Genomic DNA, 21,074 nt, shown 5'->3' with positions numbered 1-21,074 from the left:
ATAACCAATAATCAGTGATTGATTTTAAACTCTGCCAATAAACCTGGTCTCCCTCTCACAGACTTCACCTTATCTATATTTAAAGAGATGGTTAACATTCTGTATGTGAACTTCTGATTGTGAAGTTCACATACAGAATGATATACATTCATTAATAGATGAATATCTGACATATTCTTTCTATCAACATTGGAGCATTTAGCAAATGGAAATCATTTTGGTGGTTGACCAACTGACCTAAAACAGGAGATGGTCTGATTTCATTTCAAACGAGGGATGAACTGATTGCAGTTTTCTGGCCGACCACTATCTTTAAAAAGACCTGCCAATTCGGGTTTTGGCCAAAATTTCTTTTGTCTTAACATTTGCTTAAATATAGGGACAAAGATGTTAAGTTTGCAACAGTGAATGGATTATTTTTAAGTGTACATGTGCAGGCATGACCTGGTGGGCAGATCTATCAGTCAGTCCTCTCACAATAGAGGAATAGGAAATAGTGGATGATTTCCAGACCTTCATTGAGGAAGATAAGATCAGTGGTTAAGATCAGTTTCTCATGTAAGTATCCACCGATTGCCGCTTTCCCCAAATTAAGGAAATCAGGCCTGATTTAGCTGTACACTCCTACTTCAGGTGTCTTCATTGTGTCTTTTTAACCAGAAACTTCTTGTTGCAACTGTATTCTTTGTTAGGCTCATGACCAGAGGTAGGCAGGGTATACCTAAAAATTGCACTCAAGTAAAGGTAGCAATACTTCAACATATTTTATTCAAGTAAAAGTACAATGTACTGTAGCTGTCCAAGGAATTACTCAAGAGCAAAAGAGTAATTGGTAAAAAGTTCACTCAAGTACTGAGTAACTGATCAAATTGTTAATCACTTAATATTTAAAAATTACATTATCAGATGCACCAAAATATAAAGTTACCAAAATGTCAATAATTCATATAAGTGACAAAAAGTAACAAAATCGGGCAAAAGAAAATTTTTCCAGATCAGTTTCATATAAAACTTATGAAACTTTATCAAAAACCGAATGTGTGTTTCTGGCGAATCTTTGTTTAAAACATATCTGTCTTTCATCCAGTGATGATAGAGAATCAAAAAATTTTACTCAAGTAAGAGTAGTAATACTTCATTATAAAATTTCTTAAGTAAAAGTAAAAAGTATAGAGTAATAAAAATACTCCTAAAAGTTTTTTTAAAGGTACTCAAGTAAATGTAATTGAATAAATGTAACTAGTTACTACCCAACTCTGCATGACTATTCAGAACTTCCAAAGAGACTTCTCTTGGTTAAACATATAAATATCATATGGTATGCGTATTTGTGCAGAGATGAGGCTACAGTGTACTCACATTTTAACCAAATAATTTTTTTTTTTTGTCGTACAAGTTTCATTAAATCATAAATAACCCACTCTATAATGAGGAGTTTTACGCTATGAAGTTCCAGTTGGGTCCAGTAAAACTAAGTTATGCGGTCTACTTTTATCACTGATAATTTGACTCGCGAACACAGTTTGTTGTATTTGCATGCAGGTGAAAAAGCCTTTACATAAATTACGTACAATCTGAATATGACGAGGGAGAGGGACAGGTGTGGGTGAACCGGGATGGAAAGGGATGGGCTGATATACGTAGACATACAGGGCGGGGGAGCAGGGAGCGAGTGTGTGTCGCCATTGCCGCTTGGCAGTGCTGTTGGGAGAGAAGGAGGAAGTCCGCAAAGCCAGCTTTCAGTTTTCAGTGGATACCAGCCTAACATGGACAAGAGTAAAATGTGGACTTGTCGGTTGTAATGACCTAACAGTATTACGACTCCAATCAAACCTGACTTTGGAGTTTTTTCCGGAGAACCCGACTGCCGACAGAAGAAGGGATATATATATTTTTTACCTTCGAATGTGGATATGCTTCCTTCTGTTTTCCGTGGTATATGGATCTAGGAGCCACCATGTTATTAGGTGGGTAGGGGAATGTATCTGAGCCGACTTTATGAGCTCACCCAGCACTCTCATTTAAGGACGAAAGGTACCCGCACGACTGTAACTTAGAGTGTTCAAGTAAACCAGTGCCAGAACCAGACCTGGTCCGGTAAACTAGCCTAGTTGTGTATTTTACTCGAGCAATCTCCGTCCTGGTTGGTGCTAACGCTAGCTGTTAGCTAACTCACTCTGCTTAGGCTAACAGTGTTTAGCTAACGTTTTCAGAGGGGATTAGAGGTGTGTATTTTTCCTCTCTCCTAATTTTTTTTAGGGCGAGATCGATATTTTACGACTGTGGCGCAAAGCTGCGGGTGTGACTATTGAAGGGAGCCCTGTCGCATTATTCTAATTCAGTCTTTTAGTTCCACTTTAATTCCAAGGAATCCTCTCTAACCTGTTTATTCCTGCTCTGACACTTCTTTCCTCCGGTAAAATTATTGTCATTAAACCCACACATTTACCGTCTTTGTTGCTGTTTAGAAATGTTTCAGATTGTCTATCAAGACAATCTGAAACATTTCTAAAGAAAGCTTATACACTAATAAAATGATGAGTTTAACAGACAAATTATACAATTCTAAATTAGTTATTGACTTTGTCTACAAGTTGCAGGGATGGTCTTTAGATGGTCCACATCTATCAAAAGATTTAAAGTAAACATCTTTTTCCTTATTTTGTCATGAGTGGAGTATATTCACACACGACCTATCTCTCACTAATGAGAAGTTATGATCAAAAAATTGAACTGAAAACAAAACACAGGGTTTTGTTGCGGTAGTGAAAGGTAGTGAATTTAATGAGCTCAAATTAAGGCCAATAAAAGGTAGTAAGAATGCAGGCCAGTAACTAAAGGTAGTAAAAGGTAGTACATTTTTCATCATCCCTTCAAAATATATTTACTTTTCCATTGATGCTCACTTATTGTTTTAAGTTTGTTTTACTAAAATCTGTATAAAAAATTCTAACTAGAAAATTCCTGAAGAAATTTAACCGGGGCCTGCCAAAGTGTGCCCGTCAGTTTGGACCCAGCGTTCTGATGCTAGAAATTAGCATCAATGCTAAAGAAAGCTGCAATCATATGAGGACAATGACAAGAATGTTGACTAACATGTACTTGCACCATTCAGAATGATAAAGTAAGTGCATCAGCTAAAATTAGCAAAAATGCTAATGTTAGCATCATTGCTGTCACTAGCATGTGGGACATCACTAGGATGTTCTCTATAATGGACTTACTCCATTCAGTATACTAAACATGGCTAATAAGTCAAATAAATAGCTAATAGCTTATTGAAGCTAAAATGCTAATGCTAATGAACTGCCTTGCTGCGCAAGGCAGTTCCCTAACCTGAGAGAAAAAGATAATGCAGAATAATATTATTGCACCGCCTGCGGCGGTGCACTAACCTCAGGGGCATGTTGAGGCTTTTATTTTGAAATTTTTGTTAAGCTTAATTTCAAAGGTCCAAACTAATCCCATGTCTAATAGTCATTGGGTTAAATCAGTTATTTATTGCTCAAAAGTGCAATTACCTAATGTAAGATTTCTCAAGGCTTTTATTTTGAAATTGTTGTTAAGCTTCCTTTCCAAGGTGCAAACTAATACCATGTATAACAGTGATTGGATAAAATCAGTTATATAATGCTCACAAGAACAATTATCTGATGTAAAAATTGGCAAGGCTTTTATTTTGAAATTTTTGTTAAGCTTCATTTCAAAGGGCCAAACTATTCCCATGTGTATCAGTGCTTTGGATAAAAAAGTCACATAAAGCCAAAAAGAGCAATTACATAATGTAAAAATATTCAAGGCTTTTATTTTGAAATTTTCATTAAGCTTAATTTTAAATTGCCACACTAATCCCATGTGTAACAATTGCTGGGTTAAATCAGTTATATAAAGCTCAAAAGAGCAATTTTCTGATGCAAAAATTGTCAAGGCTTTTATTTTGAAATTTTCATTAAGCTTTATTTTAAATTGCCACATTAAATCCATGTGTAACAATGGTTGGGTAAAATCAGTTATAAAAAGCCCAAAACACAAGTAGTTCTAAAGGCCAGCTCAGTCCTCCTCTGTAGTAACTGACAGTTCCTCCATGTTTGTAGTTCTGACATTCAGCTCAGACCTCTTTTGTAGGCACTGAGTGTCCGCCATGTTGTAGTTCTAACCTTCAGTCATTGTAGTTCTAAAGAGCAGCTCAGCTGTCATGTGAGTGAGACAGAGACGGAGAGACAGAATTGTAACTGTTTGAAGCAGTTAGTTTTTTTGATCAAAGCAGGCTGAACATATCTTTCTCTACATGCTGTCAATAGCATGTGGGATATCATTAGAATGTTGTCTGTAATTGACTTACTCCACTCAGTATATTAAACATGGCTAACAAGTAAGAAAATAGCTAATAGCTTATTTAAGGTAAAAGGCTAATGCTAATGAACTGCCTTGCTGCGCAAGGCAGTTCCCTGACCTGAGAGAAAAAGATAATGCATGCTAATATTATTGCACCGCCTACAGCGGTGCATTAACCTGAGGGGGATATTGAGGCTTTTATTTTGAAAAAATACATAAGCTTCATATTAAATGATCACACTAATTAAAATGTCTAACAGTGTTTGGGTTAAATCCGTTATTTACTGGCCAAAACAGCCTGTAGCTCTAAATGGCAGCTCAGCCCTCTGTTTTAACTGAGTATTGATTAGAACTACAGTGATGCGTATTTGTAGTCCTAACCAGCAGCCAATCCCCTCCTGTGTTCCATTGCTATGGTTATCAATCCTCTGCTAACTGTCATGTGTGTGCGACACAGAGAGGTGGAAAAAGATTTCTATCTTTGTGAGACACCCCATTGGTTTACATGGAAAAAGCAGCCTGAACAACTCCTTGCCGTTCAGGAACCGAGAGACGTATTGGAAAACCGTTTGAAGCATATGAAAGAGCTATTTGTCGTCTTCCATAGTACCGCGATTCATATTTGTAGCTCACTCACAGTAATTGCAGTGATGAGACAAAAATGGTGCATGCAGAGCTCAGAAATTTTTCAGAAATACATGGAAGTGAATCTGGGAGAGCGTCAGTTATCCTGGCGCATGATTTCGCTCTGAAGCACCTTGACAGAAAACCGTAAGCCCTAGAGAAATTTCGAAAACATTTTACCGGAGCAGGCAGGCGTATCGATGTCATGACCGAGTTTGATACCAATTGGGCGATATTTGTGGGCGTGACGGTGATTTCAAAATTAATGTGGGGTCAAAAATTCTCTTCATTTCTCACTCTAAAAAAGCGGCAGTTGGTGTCAGTTAGGCTCTGCGTTTCGGCAGTTGGTAATTTTGCTCGTTTTTCGCTTTTTACGTCGCCATCGTAAGTCCGATTCCTTATAAAAATAATAGCTCCAATGCCGGGAATAAGCCGCACGTTTTGATACCACTTTTGTGGGTGGGCTCACAGCGGTACGAGCCGCATTAACGGTAACGGAATAATAATATATAATATACTAGAAAATTTCGGAAGAAATTTAGCCGGGGCCTGCCAAGGCGCGCCCGTCGGGCATGGGCCCGGCGTCGTCACGCTACAAATCGGCGTCGACGCTAAAGAACGCCGCGACGTAATCAGTGGCACGCGGAGAATCGCAAGAACGTTAAGTGAGGCGGACGTGCACCGTTCAGTATTATAAAGTAAGTATATCAGCTAAAATCAGCAGAAACGCTAATGTTAGCGTCATTGCTTTCATCAGTATGTGGGAAATCACTAGGATATTTTCTGTAATTGATTTACTCCATTCAGTATACTAAACATTGCTAAAAAGTAAAATAAATAGCTAATAGCTTATTGAAGCTAAAATGCTAACGCTAATGAACCTTGCATGGAACTGTTTAGTAACAGTTCAATGCTCATAAACTGCAGGAAGGCAGTTCATTAGCATTTACCTAATGATTGTCACAAATATAAATTTTCAATAACGCACACACACAACATATCACAGTTTAAAAATATATATTGACCTTATGTTAAAGATTTCTACAAACTTTTTACAGGTAAAGTTTACAATGAACCAAAATTACAACATTTAAAGAATACCATAAATTTAAGAATCTAATGTCTCTGCAATAAAAAGAAATTGCTATCTTTTTTATTTTTAAACAACACCTCATATTGTTAAATAACTGATTTTATGTATTCAAGTTTTAAATATTACATTTGAGTTTGCATGGATGTAAAATTACTGCTCAGTTTAAAAATTACAGTATTTTTAAACTGAGCAGTTTAAAAATATGCTCAGTATTTTTAAACTGCTCAGCTAAACTTCGCTCTTTAGCTCGTTAGCTTGTCGATGTTTCAGTTTTATTCGCTGGGAAAATTATTCTTTGTCTGCTTTGAAGATAAGCAGACAAATAATAAAAAACAAGTTTTGATATTAACTCTCAACTTCATTCACAAAACTTTTTCGTTATTTATTACACAACGAACATGCATTTCACATAAGAACAAAACAATGAGGTGACGTTGCCTGTCCTTGAACACAACGCTGATCCCTCTTCACCCTGTCACCAACTCACACACATCCTCATTGTGTTGTGTTCTGTAAATAAACACAAAACACAAGCAAAATCAATAAACTATATGCATATTCCAGTATACTGAGTTTTGGTTTTACATTCATTCTATTTAAATGTAGTTTGTTTGTGCTTACCAATGTTTTCTGGCCGGATGTCAGGCACCGTTTTCCCCTGGTCAGTTCGTCGATGTCTGGTTTTAGTTCTATTCTGTGGCAATCCGCAAAACGGCGTGTAGGTTTTCGTCAGTAATGCGCGATCTGTGCTTGGCCTTGTTTAAAGTCATTATTGAAAACATCTGTTCGCACAGATAGGTGCTTCCAAACGTGGACAAAACACGAGCTGCATGGAGTCGAAGCTGTGGCATCAAATCAGGGGGCAGTAGACGGTAAAAGTCCTCGATTGAAACATCACGGGACTTCGCTCTTTAGCTTCTTAGCTTGTCGATGTTTCAGTTTTATTCGCTGGGAAAATTAATAATCAGCTTGAGGTGACTCTGCTGCACTCTAGTGGCGAGAAGCCGTAATGTTGGTTGGTAAGAATCGGAAGGCATTATGGGATATGTAGTTTGTAGTCAATTCGTCCTCAAAACCTATTTTAAGTCAATCAATGGGGCTGTAAAACGGTGGTAGGGGGGAGAGGGCCACATAAAATGACGTAGCGGGCAACATGTGGCCCGCGGGCCTTGAGTTTGACACATGTGCAATAGAGGATCTATCTGCTGCTCATGCAAAACAGTCTATTTTAATCCCATGTGTAATAGTCATTGGGTTAAATCAGTTATATAATGCTGAAAACGCAAGTAGTTGATGTAAAAATATTCAAGGCTTTTATTTTGAAATTTTTGTTAAGCTTCATTTCAAAGGGCCAAACTAATACCATGTGTAACAGTGCTTTGGATGAAAAAGTCAAATAAAGCCAAAAACAGCAATTACCTGATGTAATAATATTCAAGGCTTTTATTTTGAAATTTTCATCAAGCTTAATTTTAAATTGCCACACTAATCCCATGTGTAACAATTGCTGGGTTAAATCAGTTATATAAAGCCAAAAAGAGCAATTACGTCATGTAAAAATATTCAAGGCTTTTATTTTGCAATTTTCAGTATGCTTCATTTCAAAGGGCCAAACTAATACCATGTGTAACAGTGCTTTGGATGAAAAAGTCAAATAAAGCCAAAAAGAGCAATTACATGATGTAAAAATATTCAAGGCTTTTATTTTGAAATTTTCAGTATGCTTCATTTTAAAGTTCTGAACTAATACCACGTGTAACAGTGCTTTGGATGAAAAAGTCAAATAAAGCCAAAAAGAGCAATTACGTCATGTAAAAATATTCAAGGCTTTTATTTTGAAATTTTTGTTAAGCTTCATTTCAAAGGGCCAAACTAATACCATGTGTAACAGTGCTTTGGATGAAAAAGTCAAATAAAGCCAAAAAGAGCAATTACATGATGTAAAAATATTCAAGGCTTTTATTGTGAAATTTTTGTTAAGCTTCATTTTAAAGTTCAAAACTAATCCCATGTGTAACAGTTACTGAGTTAAATCAGTTATATACAGCCCATAGCAGCAGGTAGTTCTAAAGGCCAGTTCTCAGTCCTGATCTGTTTCAACTGAGGATAGATAGAACTACAATGATGCGTATTTGTAGTCCAAATCAGCAGCCAATAGCCTCTTGAGTTCCGTTGCTATGTTAAATAAGTTTCACACCAAGGTGTGAAGTGTTAGTGAAAGAGCCTGAGAGCCTCAGAAAATCTTGTCGCATCACTTTGCTCTGAAGCACCGTGACAGAAAACCGTACGGTCTAGATAAATTTCGAAAACATTTTACCGGAGCAGACAGGCGTATCAATGTCAGGACCGATTTTGATACTAATCGTGCGATATTTGTGGCCGTGATGGCGATTTCAAAAATGATTTGGGTTGAAAAAGTTGTCTTGATCTCTCACTCTAATCAACGAGAGAAGCCCTCTAACTTTAGGAAAAATGAGAAACTTTGGGTCGCTTAGAGGCAAATTGTGGACAAACCGTAACTGGTATCGACGAGCCGTCTTCACTTTCGAAGAGATCACAGACGTATCTACAAAATGAAATTTGAATGGCATTTCTAGGTGAATTTGTGACGACACAGAAAATCCTCAAAAATAGGGTATTTCCAGGATTTTTCCCATTGACTTATAATGGGTTTTTTTTCGCAGTTTTTTGCGAATTATGTCGCCACGTTAAGCCCAAATCCCACCAAAAATAATAGCTCCAATGGCGTGAATTTTCTGCACGTTTTGATACCTCATTTGTAGGTGTGCACCCAGCGGTATGAGCCGCATTAACGGTGACGGAAGAAAAATAAAGAAGAAACTTAAAGAGACGCTTCTCTCCGACAATAGTAATAGGTTCCTGCCATTGCTTTGCATGGCAGGCCCCAATAAAGAGACATTCTATCGGGTGTAGAATAATAGGTGCCTGCCATGCAATGCATGGAGGCAGTACTGACTTGCTTCGCAAGTCAGTACTGCTCTCCTTATGCATTGCTATGGGCAGGCCCCAACTACTGTACTGGCAGCTGTCACTGATAGACTCCAAGCTGCTGTGCGCATGCGTTGTGTTGGAACCGCCTAACGTGTTGAGACTAGCTAGTCATTTTGCGCTTCGCCGTGGGAAAATAAGTTTTCACAACTTTAGCTTGATGATCCGAGATTCAAAGACTAGGAATGACCGAAAGGCATTTTGTAAAGTATACAGGAAAAAATCTAAATTTCACCTGGAACGACGTGAGGTCTTGTTGACATCACTTCTGCCAGCAGAGGTCGCTGGCCTTACTATCATAGCTGGCTATCACTATCGGCGTTCTAAAAAATCTCATTCTTATTTTCCAGCTAAACTCTCTCCAGTTTAGACTACTCAGGCATGTATGCCATTTACCCCAAGTCTCTTCCCACTCTGTATCCTCTACCACCACGTTTAGTTCCAGTTCCCATTTATTCTTGACGTCTAGAGTTGTCTCGTCTTGGTCGATTCGTAATCTCTGGTATAGAGCTGAGATAATCTTTTGAAGATCTTTTTGGTTCTCCACCACATCGATCCAGTATTGTTCAAAATTTGTCAGTTTCTCTTTTAATTTGTCTATTTCTTTGTGTTTTTGAAGGTTTGGTCTAATCTGAAAAGATCCGTGTTAGCGATGTTATATTCATTTTGTAGTTGCGAGAAGGCTTTTAATGTTGTTCCTGTAAATAGTTGGTTTATTGTTATTAAACCTTTGTCTGCCCATTCACCAAATCCCCCATCAAGTTTGTTAGGTTTAAAGTCGACTATGCCATTTATTCTAGCTGCTCGTGATAGGGAGAGTGGTAGCTTTAATTTCCTCCGAACTTTATCCCACACTTTCAAAGTAAACACCACCCACTCATTTTGGATCTTAAGTTTTCACCATCCGTTTCTACTTAAAAAAGGTAAGTCTCAAGATGCTCCCTACTACTGAACCCTGTTCCAGCTGTACCCATTTTGTATCCAAATCCAACCTAATCCATGTAACAAAAGTGCCTTTAGCTGTGCCGCCCAATAATAACTTTCAAGATGTGGAAGAGCCAGGCCTCCCACATTCTTTGAAGAACACATAACCTTAAGTCTCACTCTTGGTCGTTTGTTTTGCCAAATTAATCTTGATATAAGTCTGTCCAACAACTTGAAGGTGGTGTTGGGAACCATGACCGGAAGGGAATTAAAGCGGAAAAGAAGCCGTGGTAGCACATTCATCCTAATCGTTTCCACCCTGCCAACTAAAGATAATGGGAGAATCTGCCATCTTTCCAAATCTTTTTTGATTTGAGATATAAGTGTGTTGTAATTAGCGTTGTATAACTGGGAAAAATTATTGGTCAGAATGACTCCTAAGTATTTAAGGCCCGCTATTGGCCATTTAAATTGTACTTCTTTCTCCAGGTGTTCTGGCCATTGTCCTGACATCATCATTGCTTCCGATTTAATTTCATTGACTTTATAGCCTGAGATGTGACCAAATGTGTGTAAGCATTTCATAAGGGGGGGTATTGTACTTGACGGGTTTTTTATGTATAGGAGGATGTCATCTGCAAATAAAGAAATATTATGTTCTATACCTCCCTTATCTATTATTCCTTCTATGTTTTTGTTCGTTCTAATCAGTTCTGCTAACGGCTCAATACTTATGGCGAAAAGAATAGGTGAGACCGGGCTTCCCTGCCTCACCCCCCTTTTTATGTTGAAAAATTCAGAGCAGTAGCTGTTTACCCGGACCTTCGAGATTGGATTTTGGTTAAGGATCGCAATCCATCTTATGAAAGTGTTGTTAAATCCCATCTTCTTCAATGTGTAATTTAGATAATCCCAGTCCACCCTATCAAATGCTTTCTCCGCATCTAATGCAAGGAGCATTGAAGGTTGGCTGTCTTTCTTAGCAATTGACTGTATATTTAGTGCTCTTCTAATGTTGTTCGATCCTTGTCGTGTAGTTATAAATCCAGTTTGATCAGGTTTTATTATTTTCTTTAAGTACCTTTGCATCCTATTTGCTAAAATTGAGCCAAGAATTTTTAGATCGTTCCCTAAAAGACTTATGGGACGGTAGGAGGCACATTCTTTAGGGTTTTTCCCCTCTTTATGTATTACCGTTATTATCGCTTCTGACCAGCTTTTTGGAGGATCATTTTCTTTTAAAGCGTAGTTGTATACTGCACATAATTTAGGGGTAAGTTCTTTTATGAATACTTTATAGCAGTGGTCCCCAACCTTTTTAGTCGCGCGGACCGGTCAGCCCTTCGCTATTTTGCTGCGGACCAAGCGGGGGTGCGGGAGGGGGGTAATGGTGCGCGCAGCACTCCGATGTTGACGCAATTTTGACGTGCAAGACGTAACCGGTTTAGGATTTTCAAAATAAAAGATCCGGAAGTAGTTCATTATTTCTTGCGCGGCCCGGTACCAATTGGTCCCGGTGGTTGGGGACCACTGCTTTATAGAACTCTCCACTTAGACCATCTGTCCCTGGAGTTTTGTTGGTTTTTTTATAATTTAATTACTTCCTCAACCTCAGTATCCGTAATTGGCTTATTCAGATCACCCGCTTCTTCTTGTGTTAATTTCGGTAAATTAAGCGTTTTAAAGAGGTCCTCCATTTCCTCCCTTTTCTGGGGAAGACTTTGGGAATTATATAGTTCTTTATAAAATTCTCGAAACGCCTCTGCAATTTTTTCGGGTTGGGATAGTTCTATTCCGGGTGGCATATGTTTGGAACCACTTGACTGGCCTGTATTTTTCTCAATTGGAAGGCCAATAAGCGGCTGGCACGGTTCCCCACTTCATAGTATTTTTGACCAGTATACCTCATAGCACCTTCTGCCTTATAAGTAAGTAGTTTGTCCAGTGCTTCCCTGCTTCTTTTAAGTTTTTTCAGTGTCTTCTCTTTTCTATCCCTTTTATAAGTTTGTTCTAATCTTCTCACTTCGTTTTCTAGGTCATTTACTTTCTGTATCCGTTATTTCTTTAATTTACTTGCAATTTCTATACATTTACCCCTAATTACTGCTTTAGCTCCATCCCACAATATCACCTGGGACACTGCCCCATTATCATTCAAGCGGAAGTATTCATCTATTGTCTTCATTTGTTCTTGGACATGTGGCTCGTTCAGCATGGAGACATTCAATCGCCGGTATTTAAAATGTTTTTTGTTTTTCATTCTTAATGTTATTCTGACTGGTCCATGGTCTGACAAAGTTATAGGTTCAATAACACTATGTACCATCCTATAAAGGTCTCGTTTGGGTATAAATATCATATCCAGTCTTGAGTATGAACCGTGCACGTTTGAGAAGAATGTGAAGTCCCTGCCTTGTGGGTTACACGCCCTCCAAGTCCCAACTCCCCTAGCAGGTGTTTCAGGGCTTTCGGGTTTTTTGCCAAGAGGGCCTTGTTCTGGCGGTAATTTATCTTGTTTTGGATCCAACACACAGTTAAAGTCTCCTGCCAATATTATTACACCTTTTGATTCTTTTGCTAAGACGGAAGCTACTTCTATTAAAAAGGTTGGATTATCTTCATTTGGGGCATATATATTCATTATTGTTATGTCCGTCCCTTCTATTGACCTCACCACCATCACATATCTCCCCTGCACGTCTTCCACCTCCTTCTGCACAGAAAAGTAGATTGTTCGGTTACTTCTTCATAAAGACGTCCAGAAACCAGACATTTAATTTCATGTTTGGAAAGTGACACAAGGAAGGAGTAACAACAAGGAACTGTGTGAAGCCTGACAACAACAGCGCAACAAGGTAACGAGAAGGGAAGTAATGCAACAAAGCTCAGAGTTAATTTAAGTCAAGTTAAAAGGAGATTTTCACCAATTAAGAAGTCCATAACATTTCAAGTAAAACAAAATGTCAGAAACAAATGACACAGAAATAGAAGTTGCCAATGCAGAACAAGCTGCCAAAGCAGAGCAAGTAGATGAAACCTCTTTAGTGCAACCTGGGCAAGAAGAGCTGCGTAGAAGTGAAAGACCTCACATGCTAACAGGAAAAGGAAAAGAATTTCATAAAGACCATTTTTATCTTGTCTCAGCACAAATTAGTTGAAAGCACTCCCTTTTCTCTTTAAAGAAGAACTGACACTGATATTCAGTGTTCTTGAAATGATTGATGTTGCCACTCATTCTCAGGAGGTCTTTTTACAAATTAATTTCGTTTTAAAAACCCAAAATTCTCCTTCAAAACTTAGAATTTAGAAGACTTTTGGATCCAAGTAAATATGTCTGACAACGTTTTTAATGTTTAAGTTCAAATGTTCATGTTTCCAACAGATGTAATCAGATCCAGGTATGGAAAAAAATGTCTGTTTTGTTAGTATGTCTTATATATTTTTTGCCTGTTTTTAACTGATTGTTTTCACATTTCATATCTTTCAGGAAGGTGATAAAAGAAGGCGTTGGCTGCTTTAACCCGGCTTACAGAAAAGTCTCTGCAAGGAGTGAAAGTAATTTGAAGAAAAAGATTGACTTAAACCCAGGGAAAATGAAAACATCCAGAGCCCTGACCCACTGAGCAACTGAACTGGAATGAAATCTTGATCTATTTTTCCTAATAGCAACCAAGTTAGCAATGAGTGGGCGTATATAATGGCCAAGAATAAGGATGCACGCTCCCTGACATTTTCCATTAGTGTGGTTGGCCTGTCTGGGACTGAAAAAGAAAAGGGCAACTGTGGAGTGGGCAAGTCCTGCCTGTGCAATCGATATGTGCGCCCAGATGCAGACAATTACTACTCTGAGCACACCTCAGTGCTCAGTACAATAGATTTTGGCGGACGTGTTGTCAACAATGACCATTTCCTATATTGGGGGGAGGTGAACATTCGGGGGGAGGAGGGTTTGGACTGTAAAATCCAAGTCATTGAACAAACTGAGTTCATTGATGACCAAACATTTCTTCCACATCGAAGTACAAATCTACAGCCATATACCAAACGAGCTGCAGCAACTAAACTCCAGTCAGCAGAGAAGCTTATGTACATCTGCACTGACCAGCTGGGCTTGGAGCAGGACTTTGACCAGAGGCAGATGCCTGATGGGAAACTGAACATTGATGGCTTTGTGCTTTGTGTTGATGTTAGTAAGGGTTGTAATAGGAAATTTGATGACCAAATGAAATTCATTAACAGCCTCTACTCACAAATCGTTAAGTCAAAGAAACCTATTGTTGTTGCTGCCTCAAAGTGTGATGAGTATATGGACCAGCATTTGAGGGATTTGCAGACCTTTGTGGCCAGCAAAAAGAATTTGATGTTAATTGAGACATCAGCACGTTTCAATGTCAACGTAGAGCACTGCTTCAATACCCTTATCCAGCAGATTGATAAAACAAGAGGAAAGCCTAAAACTATACCATACCAGGATGCCTATAAAGTCCATCGACAGCTTGCTGCCTCAGTAACAGAAAGATTTGAGAAGCTCATGGTGCAAACAGTGAGGGACTATCATATTACATGGAAAACGGTCATAAATAACTTGAAGGGTCAGCCAGACTATGATGAGTTTATCACCCTAGAGGGATCTCGAAAAGCTCGCTCCATGTTCACAAAGTACATTGCACAACTGAAACAGGAGCACATCAAACGCCGGCGGGAAGAGTACTTAGTAACACTTCCAAAAACCCTTAACAATATTTTCTGTAGTCTGGAGGAAGTTGAACACCTGTCATGGCCTGAGGCACAGACTATAATCCGAAACCGGCAAGATTTCCAGTGTTGGTTTGTGGTACTGGATCATACACCATGGGATGAGTCAGATCACATTGATAATAGTGATCGCAGAATACCCTTCGACCTCCTTAATACCCCTGATGGGGAGAGAATTTACTATTCCCATGTCCAGCACTTGCTATCTGAGAAAAGAAGGGTGGAGATGAAAGATAGGTTCAAGAAGACTCTGGAAAGAGTTCATTTTATCAGTCCAGGACAACCCTGGGAGGAGGTCATGTGCTTTGTCATGGAAGATGAGGCCTACAAGTACATCACTGAATCTGACAGAAAGGATGTTTACTGTAGGCATCAGCAGGAAATAGTTGAAAAGGCCAAAGAGGATTTTCAGGAAATGCTATTTGAGCATGCTGAACTGTTTTATGACTTGGATCTTAATGCAACTCCCAGTTGTGACAAGATGACAGAAATTCACAGTGTACTAAATGAGGAGCCCAGGTACAGAGCACTGCAGAAACTTGCCCCAGATAGAGAGTCGCTTCTCCTTAAACACATTGGGTTTGTCTACCATCCCACTAAAGAGACGTGCTTAAGTGGACAGAACTGTGTAGATCTGAAAGTAGAGCAGGTTTTGGCCAACAGGCTGGTACAGCTTGACCATGGACGCTCAAATCTCTACTATAGCAGTGCCAACATTGATAAGATCAACCTCTGCCTTCTTGGAAAAGATGGTCTCTCACAGGAACTAGCAAATGAGATCCGAGCTCAATCCACAGATGATGAGTACACGCTTGATGGTAAAATTTATGAACTAGAGCTTCTTCCTGTGGATGTTAACTCCACTCTGCTGTTCAGTCACACATGGGTTGCCACTTTCAAGCCTCATGGCTGCTTTTGTGTGTTTAACTCTATTGAGTCTCTCAACTGTATTGGTGACTGCATAGGTAGGATCAGAGCAGAGATAGCACAGAATAGACGAGATCAGTTTGCTCAGCCACTCCCTTTTATTCTCATTCTTTCAAGTCAGAGAGACAGTGTTTGCAAAAACATACCTATTCTAAGGCACCAAGGCCAGCAGCTTGCAAACAAGTTGCAGTGTACCTTTGTTGACATTCCCTCAGGAGCTTTTCCAAGGAAATTCACAGAATTCCAAATTAAGCAGGGGCTCAGGGCAGTGCTGGAAGACCTTAAGCATAACTTGGGTGTCTTAGCACCCCTACCGTGTATTAAAGACATGGCTGAGACAGATCTTAGAATAGTCATGTGTGCTATGTGTTGGGACCCTTTTAGTGTTGACCTCATCCTCTCACCTTTCTTAGATTCACATTGCTGTAGTGCTGGACAGCAAGGCCAGAGCAATACACTCATTCTCGATAAGATTATTGGGGACAACCGGAAAAGGATCCAAGTCACTATACTCTCTTACCACTCTGCTATTGGTGTCCGGAAGGATGAACTTGTGCATGGCTATATTCTGGTCTACTCTGCCAAGCGCAAGGCATCAATGGCAACCCTCCGGGCATTCTTGGCCGAAGTCCAAGATGTGATCCCCGTCCAGATGGTGGCGATAACAGACAGTCAGGCGGACTTCTTCGAGAGTGATGCCATAAAGGAGCTGATGACTGAAGGGGAGCACATTGCCACAGAGATTGCTGCTAAGTTCACAGCACTCTATTCCCTGTCACAATATCACCGGCAGACGGAGGTTTTTACACCCTTCTTCAACGAAGTGCTAGAAAAAAAGCCAAACATTGAGAAGGCCTTCTTGCTCGACAGCTCCACTCGCGACTGCACCACCAGTGAAGATGTTTTCCCCACATCACCTCATAGTCATTTGCCAGCTTACACCACCTATTATCCTGAATCTGATGATGATAATGAGGCCCCCCCACCTTACAGTCCAATTGGTGATGATGTCCAACTTCTGCCTACACCCAGTGAGCGGGCAAAGTACAGGATTGACCTAGAGGGAAATGAGTACCCTGTTCACAGCACACCTGTCGGAGACCACGACCGCAACCACAAAGTGCCCCCACCAGTCCGACCTAAACCTGTGCTCCCTAAGCCTAATGTGAAGAAGCTCGACCCCAACCTGCTTAAAACCATTGAAGCAGGCATGCGAAGCAATCGCAGGATGCCTCGTGGCCCAGTCACACACACTGAAGATGTGGAAGCTTCAGACAACTATGCAGAGCCTGTTGACACCCTGGTTAGGTCCAGAGGTTTCCACAGCGACGACATCTATGTTGTACCTGAAGACGCCCACAGCCGTCTGGTGAAAATTACACCTCCATTCCTCCATTCAGGAGGAGATGAGGAGAACGGATTTGATCGGAAGTCTCAAGCCATGAGGCGACCATCTAAGTACAAGCATCGTTCTAAGATCCTCTTCAGTAAAACAAAGGCCTATCAAAGACGATTTCATTCTGATAGTGATGGTGAAGAGTTTTGCCCTGCCACACAGAAAAAGAAAAAAGGAAGAGCCCATAGAGGCAGTGAGGAGGACCCTCTTCTCTCCCCAGCTGACCCATGGAAGATTGGTATAGATAATCCTGCAATCACCTCTGACCCTGAAGATGATAAGAAGATGAAGAAGAAGAAGGCATCAAAGACACTGAAGGACCAGAAAAAGGTGAGTCTTTCCTATTATTCAGCACTGGCACACAATCTTTTTTTCATCTAAGTTTTTATTGGTTTTATAACAAATGAACAAACTTAAAACAGGCAGGTCAGTGCTTATCGTATCAAAATAATAATACAAAAATCCTCAGGGGGAACAAAACTACTCCCAACAAACAAAAAGTCAGTCACCTTAATGAGCTAGATTCATACTAGATGTCCAGAAGCAAATTTACTCAAAATCTTAACATATTTATCCTAAGCACTTAATACATCTGTGTTATGAGGTTATGAGAGTACACAAAGGTACTGAAGCAAACCGTCAGTGCATGTCTCATTGCTTAAGTCGCGGTATTTTTAAGGTATCAGTGCAAGTCACAACTGTCAATGCTAACTTTTTAAAATGTTTTATTATTTTCATTTAATAGCTACTGCGAGTCACAAGGTATGCAAACTTGGACTTGTACAACTTGTTGATGGCCTACACTGCAGTAAACATGTTTAAAGATACCTCCAGCACCATTAAGACTCTGGATGAAAAACTGAGGTACCTGCTCTACCAGGAAGAGCAGGTCTCCCATGTGTTCATCAAACTGTTGAAACTAAGTGCGACAGAGACACCGGGATCTGGGTCAGAGTATATCTAGTTTCTTCTGGACCTGGACAGCACCACTGGAGGGTCAGGAAATGGCACCACGGGGCCAATAGTGGATCGATACTATTGGGAGAACAGTGCCCTCAAATTTATGAGAGAATGGACAGCCTGAGCACTTTGAGTGACTCTGCTGTTTGTGCCTCTTTGTCAAGAAGATGCGTTCCTCACTCTGTGACCTGCTCTGGAACTAGAGGTTGATTTAAGATCACCTCTGTTCCTCCTGAAGTGACCAACAGAAGGGATGTGAAGCAGATGTGCAGGACCAGCGCTGCCTCCCTTGCACACTCAGGTGGATACAATTTGGACCCGGTTCCACCTCAAGCTTTGGTTACCTCCACCACCATCGGACTTTTCTCTGTGGTGAGCACAGAAGATGATTCTGAGACAGAGGACTCAGATATAAAGAGGGAACCGCAGAGACTTGGGGAGAAACATCTGAAGGAAATCTCAGAGTTGCAAGCACATCAATGTAGAGAGGTGTAACTACTCTATCGCTGACTTGGTAAGGTTCCTCCTCCTGGCCTTGGCCTCTTACATGTTGCACCGCATAGAAGCCGCAGTACTCTTCCTGTGGAGAAGACTACATCTAGTTTCCTCTGGACCTGGAAACTAGATGTAGTCTTCCTGGGGAGTAGAGTCCTGGGGAGAAATTCCCCAGACTGAAGCCCAGGGAACTTCTCAGCCCCCTAGATCAACAATTTGGGCACGTCAAAACCAAAAGCAGTGACTCCACTAAACCAGGTGCTGCTCCAGGGCCAAGTGAGCCAGCAGCGAGTTTAAATGGTTCTACATGCAGAACGCAACCCACAGCAGGCCATTGGCCATGTACCAGCCACCTTCCCAGCTCTGCTTCAGAGCCAGTGCAGACTCAGCAGCCCTGCTCCCTGAAAGGCTCTCTGTCCTCTGATAACATCTGTGCTGGGCTACAAGGAGATGTCACTTGCACACAAGCTCAACCTGAACAAGGGTCAACACTCAAAAGGTTGTGTCTTGATAAAGAGCGAGGTTGCAGGTCTTGGGCTTCAGCATCAGTCAGTCACAGCAAATGCTTGTGCCTCTGGACCGGTCCAAAGGCTGAAAGCACTGGGCCTACAGTTATGACCAGCCCCTTGACCGGACCATTTCACATGCATCAGCTACACTATCTTGCTGCGTTCACAGCTTTACCTTCCCCTCTTTCCTTCAATCAGTGTCCTGGGTTTTTCTCTCCAGTTTCTGCCAGGGACTTTGCCTTTCCTGCTGTTTCCACCAACCTCTCCAGCAATACTTCATCTTCATCTCATCAGCTAACTGACCCCAAGGCAAATACTCTCTTATCTGGGTAGCATTGTCTCTTCCAACTCTGTTACCAAAACCTTAACTTATATTACAGCCATTTATCAATATAATGTGCATAAAGTCTATATATTTAACCAGCATGTGTTAAGTATTGGTATTAATTTATTATTGTTCTGTAAGGAACATTTTTCTAGCAGCAATGGGAAAAAGACAAAACGGGAAAAACACAGATTCAATTATACATTGGCAAAACAAGTAAAAAAGTCTGAGAAATGTCTCTACAGATATCAATATAAAATGGTCAGACTAACCGACAATTAGGGCTGCACTGTGGCGCAGTTGGTAGTAGCGTGCCACTGCACTCCTGGGTTCGAATCCCAGCCTGGGGTTTTTCTGCATGGAGATTGAATGTTCGGTAACACTTTATTTGAAAAAGACTGACATGACACTGTCATAAACATGAAGGAGTCTTTATGAATGTCTATGACTTGTCATGAAGTGTCATTCGGTAAATAATGACACTTTTAATGCGAAGTTGCTCTAAAAGTTGCACTGAATATCATTATTTTGTAAATGACATTTTTAATGCAAAGTTGGCACTTTCAATGCAAGTTTTAGAGTGACTTTGCATTAAGTGTCATTATTTACTGAATGACACTTCAACAGTCATAGACATTCATAAAGACTCCTTCATGTTCATGACAGGTGTTATGTCATGTTTATGACAGTGTCATGTCAGTTTTATTTACATCCTGTCAAATAAAGTGTTACCGAATGTTCTCCCTAAGCATGTATGGGTTCTCTCTAACCTCTCCTGACGTGTTTGGGTGTGTGTGTGCATAATTGTTTGTCCTGTCTGTCCCTGTATTGCCCTGTGATGGACTGGTGACCAGTTCATGGTGACCCTGCCTCTCGCCTGTTGAAAGCTGGAGATAGGCACCAGAACCCCTCATGATCCATCCATCCATCCACCCACCCACACATCCACACATCCATTTTCTTACACCCTTGTCCCTACTCCCTAGTGGAGTCGGGAGGGGTGCTGGTGCCTATCTCCAGCTGTCAACAGGCGAGAGGTTCACCCTGGACAGGTCGCTAGACCATCGCAGGGCAACACAGAGACAGACAGGACACACAACCATGCATACACACTCACACCTAAGAAGAATTTAGAGAGACCAATTAACCTGACAGTCATGTTTTTGGACTGTGGGAGGAAGCCTGAGTACCCTGAGAGAACCCACAACTCCATGCAGAAAGACCCCGGGCCGGGAATCGAACCCAGGACCTTCTTGCTACACCACTGTACAGCCCCCTCATGACCCGACTAGGGATAAATTTGTAAGATAATGGATGTATGGATAAATGACATTTAATGTTTTATTGCTAAATGCATGGTTTAAAATTAGAAAACATACTCCCCAATTTAGGTAAACTTTACAGTGGTGTATCAGTGCTAAAGCTTGTTCATACACCTGATGTTTTTTTTTCCTGATGGACAAATCCACGATGAAGATTTATGGGCTAAGTCAGTGTGCAAATCAGCAGAGAAATTCCTTCTGGTGCCACATGACAGCCATGAATGCTGAGCATTGTTAAAACTATGACGCTATTGGATCAACAGATGAGAATGAAGAACAACTCTAGTAGACAGTGTTTGTTGACTGTCCTGGCCAATTACAGAAGAGTATGGAGAAATCTAAGTTACCAGCATGATAAAAAGGAATTTAGTCTTGTTCTGTTAGGGTTATCTGGGGCATC

The 21,074-nt window shown here is 40.5% G+C and overlaps 1 protein-coding gene across 2 annotated transcripts in view; it reads left to right on the top strand.

Annotated features, from left to right (window-relative positions):
• The first annotated feature begins 1,679 nt into the window (after positions 1–1,679).
• arhgap5 (Rho GTPase activating protein 5) overlaps positions 1,680–21,074 on the top strand; it is an 86,525-nt gene continuing 67,130 nt past the window's right edge. Inside the window, exons 1-2 of one of the 2 annotated variants that reach the window (XR_004336775.1) lie at positions 1,680–1,967; positions 13,473–17,393. Coding sequence is in view for 1 of the 2 variants with exons in the window: in XM_032546814.1 (XP_032402705.1) it covers positions 13,683–17,393 (3,711 nt within the window). In the remaining variant the exon portion in view is untranslated. The remainder of the gene's footprint in view (positions 1,968–13,472; positions 17,394–21,074) is intronic. The other variant, XM_032546814.1, reaches the window with a different exon arrangement.

The sequence above is a fragment of the Xiphophorus hellerii genome, chromosome 19 (assembly GCF_003331165.1).
Source record: "Xiphophorus hellerii strain 12219 chromosome 19, Xiphophorus_hellerii-4.1, whole genome shotgun sequence".
NCBI classification, from domain to species: domain Eukaryota; kingdom Metazoa; phylum Chordata; class Actinopteri; order Cyprinodontiformes; family Poeciliidae; genus Xiphophorus; species Xiphophorus hellerii.
The sequence above is the reverse complement of the archived record's forward strand: the minus strand, read 5'-3'. Positions and strand labels throughout refer to the sequence as shown.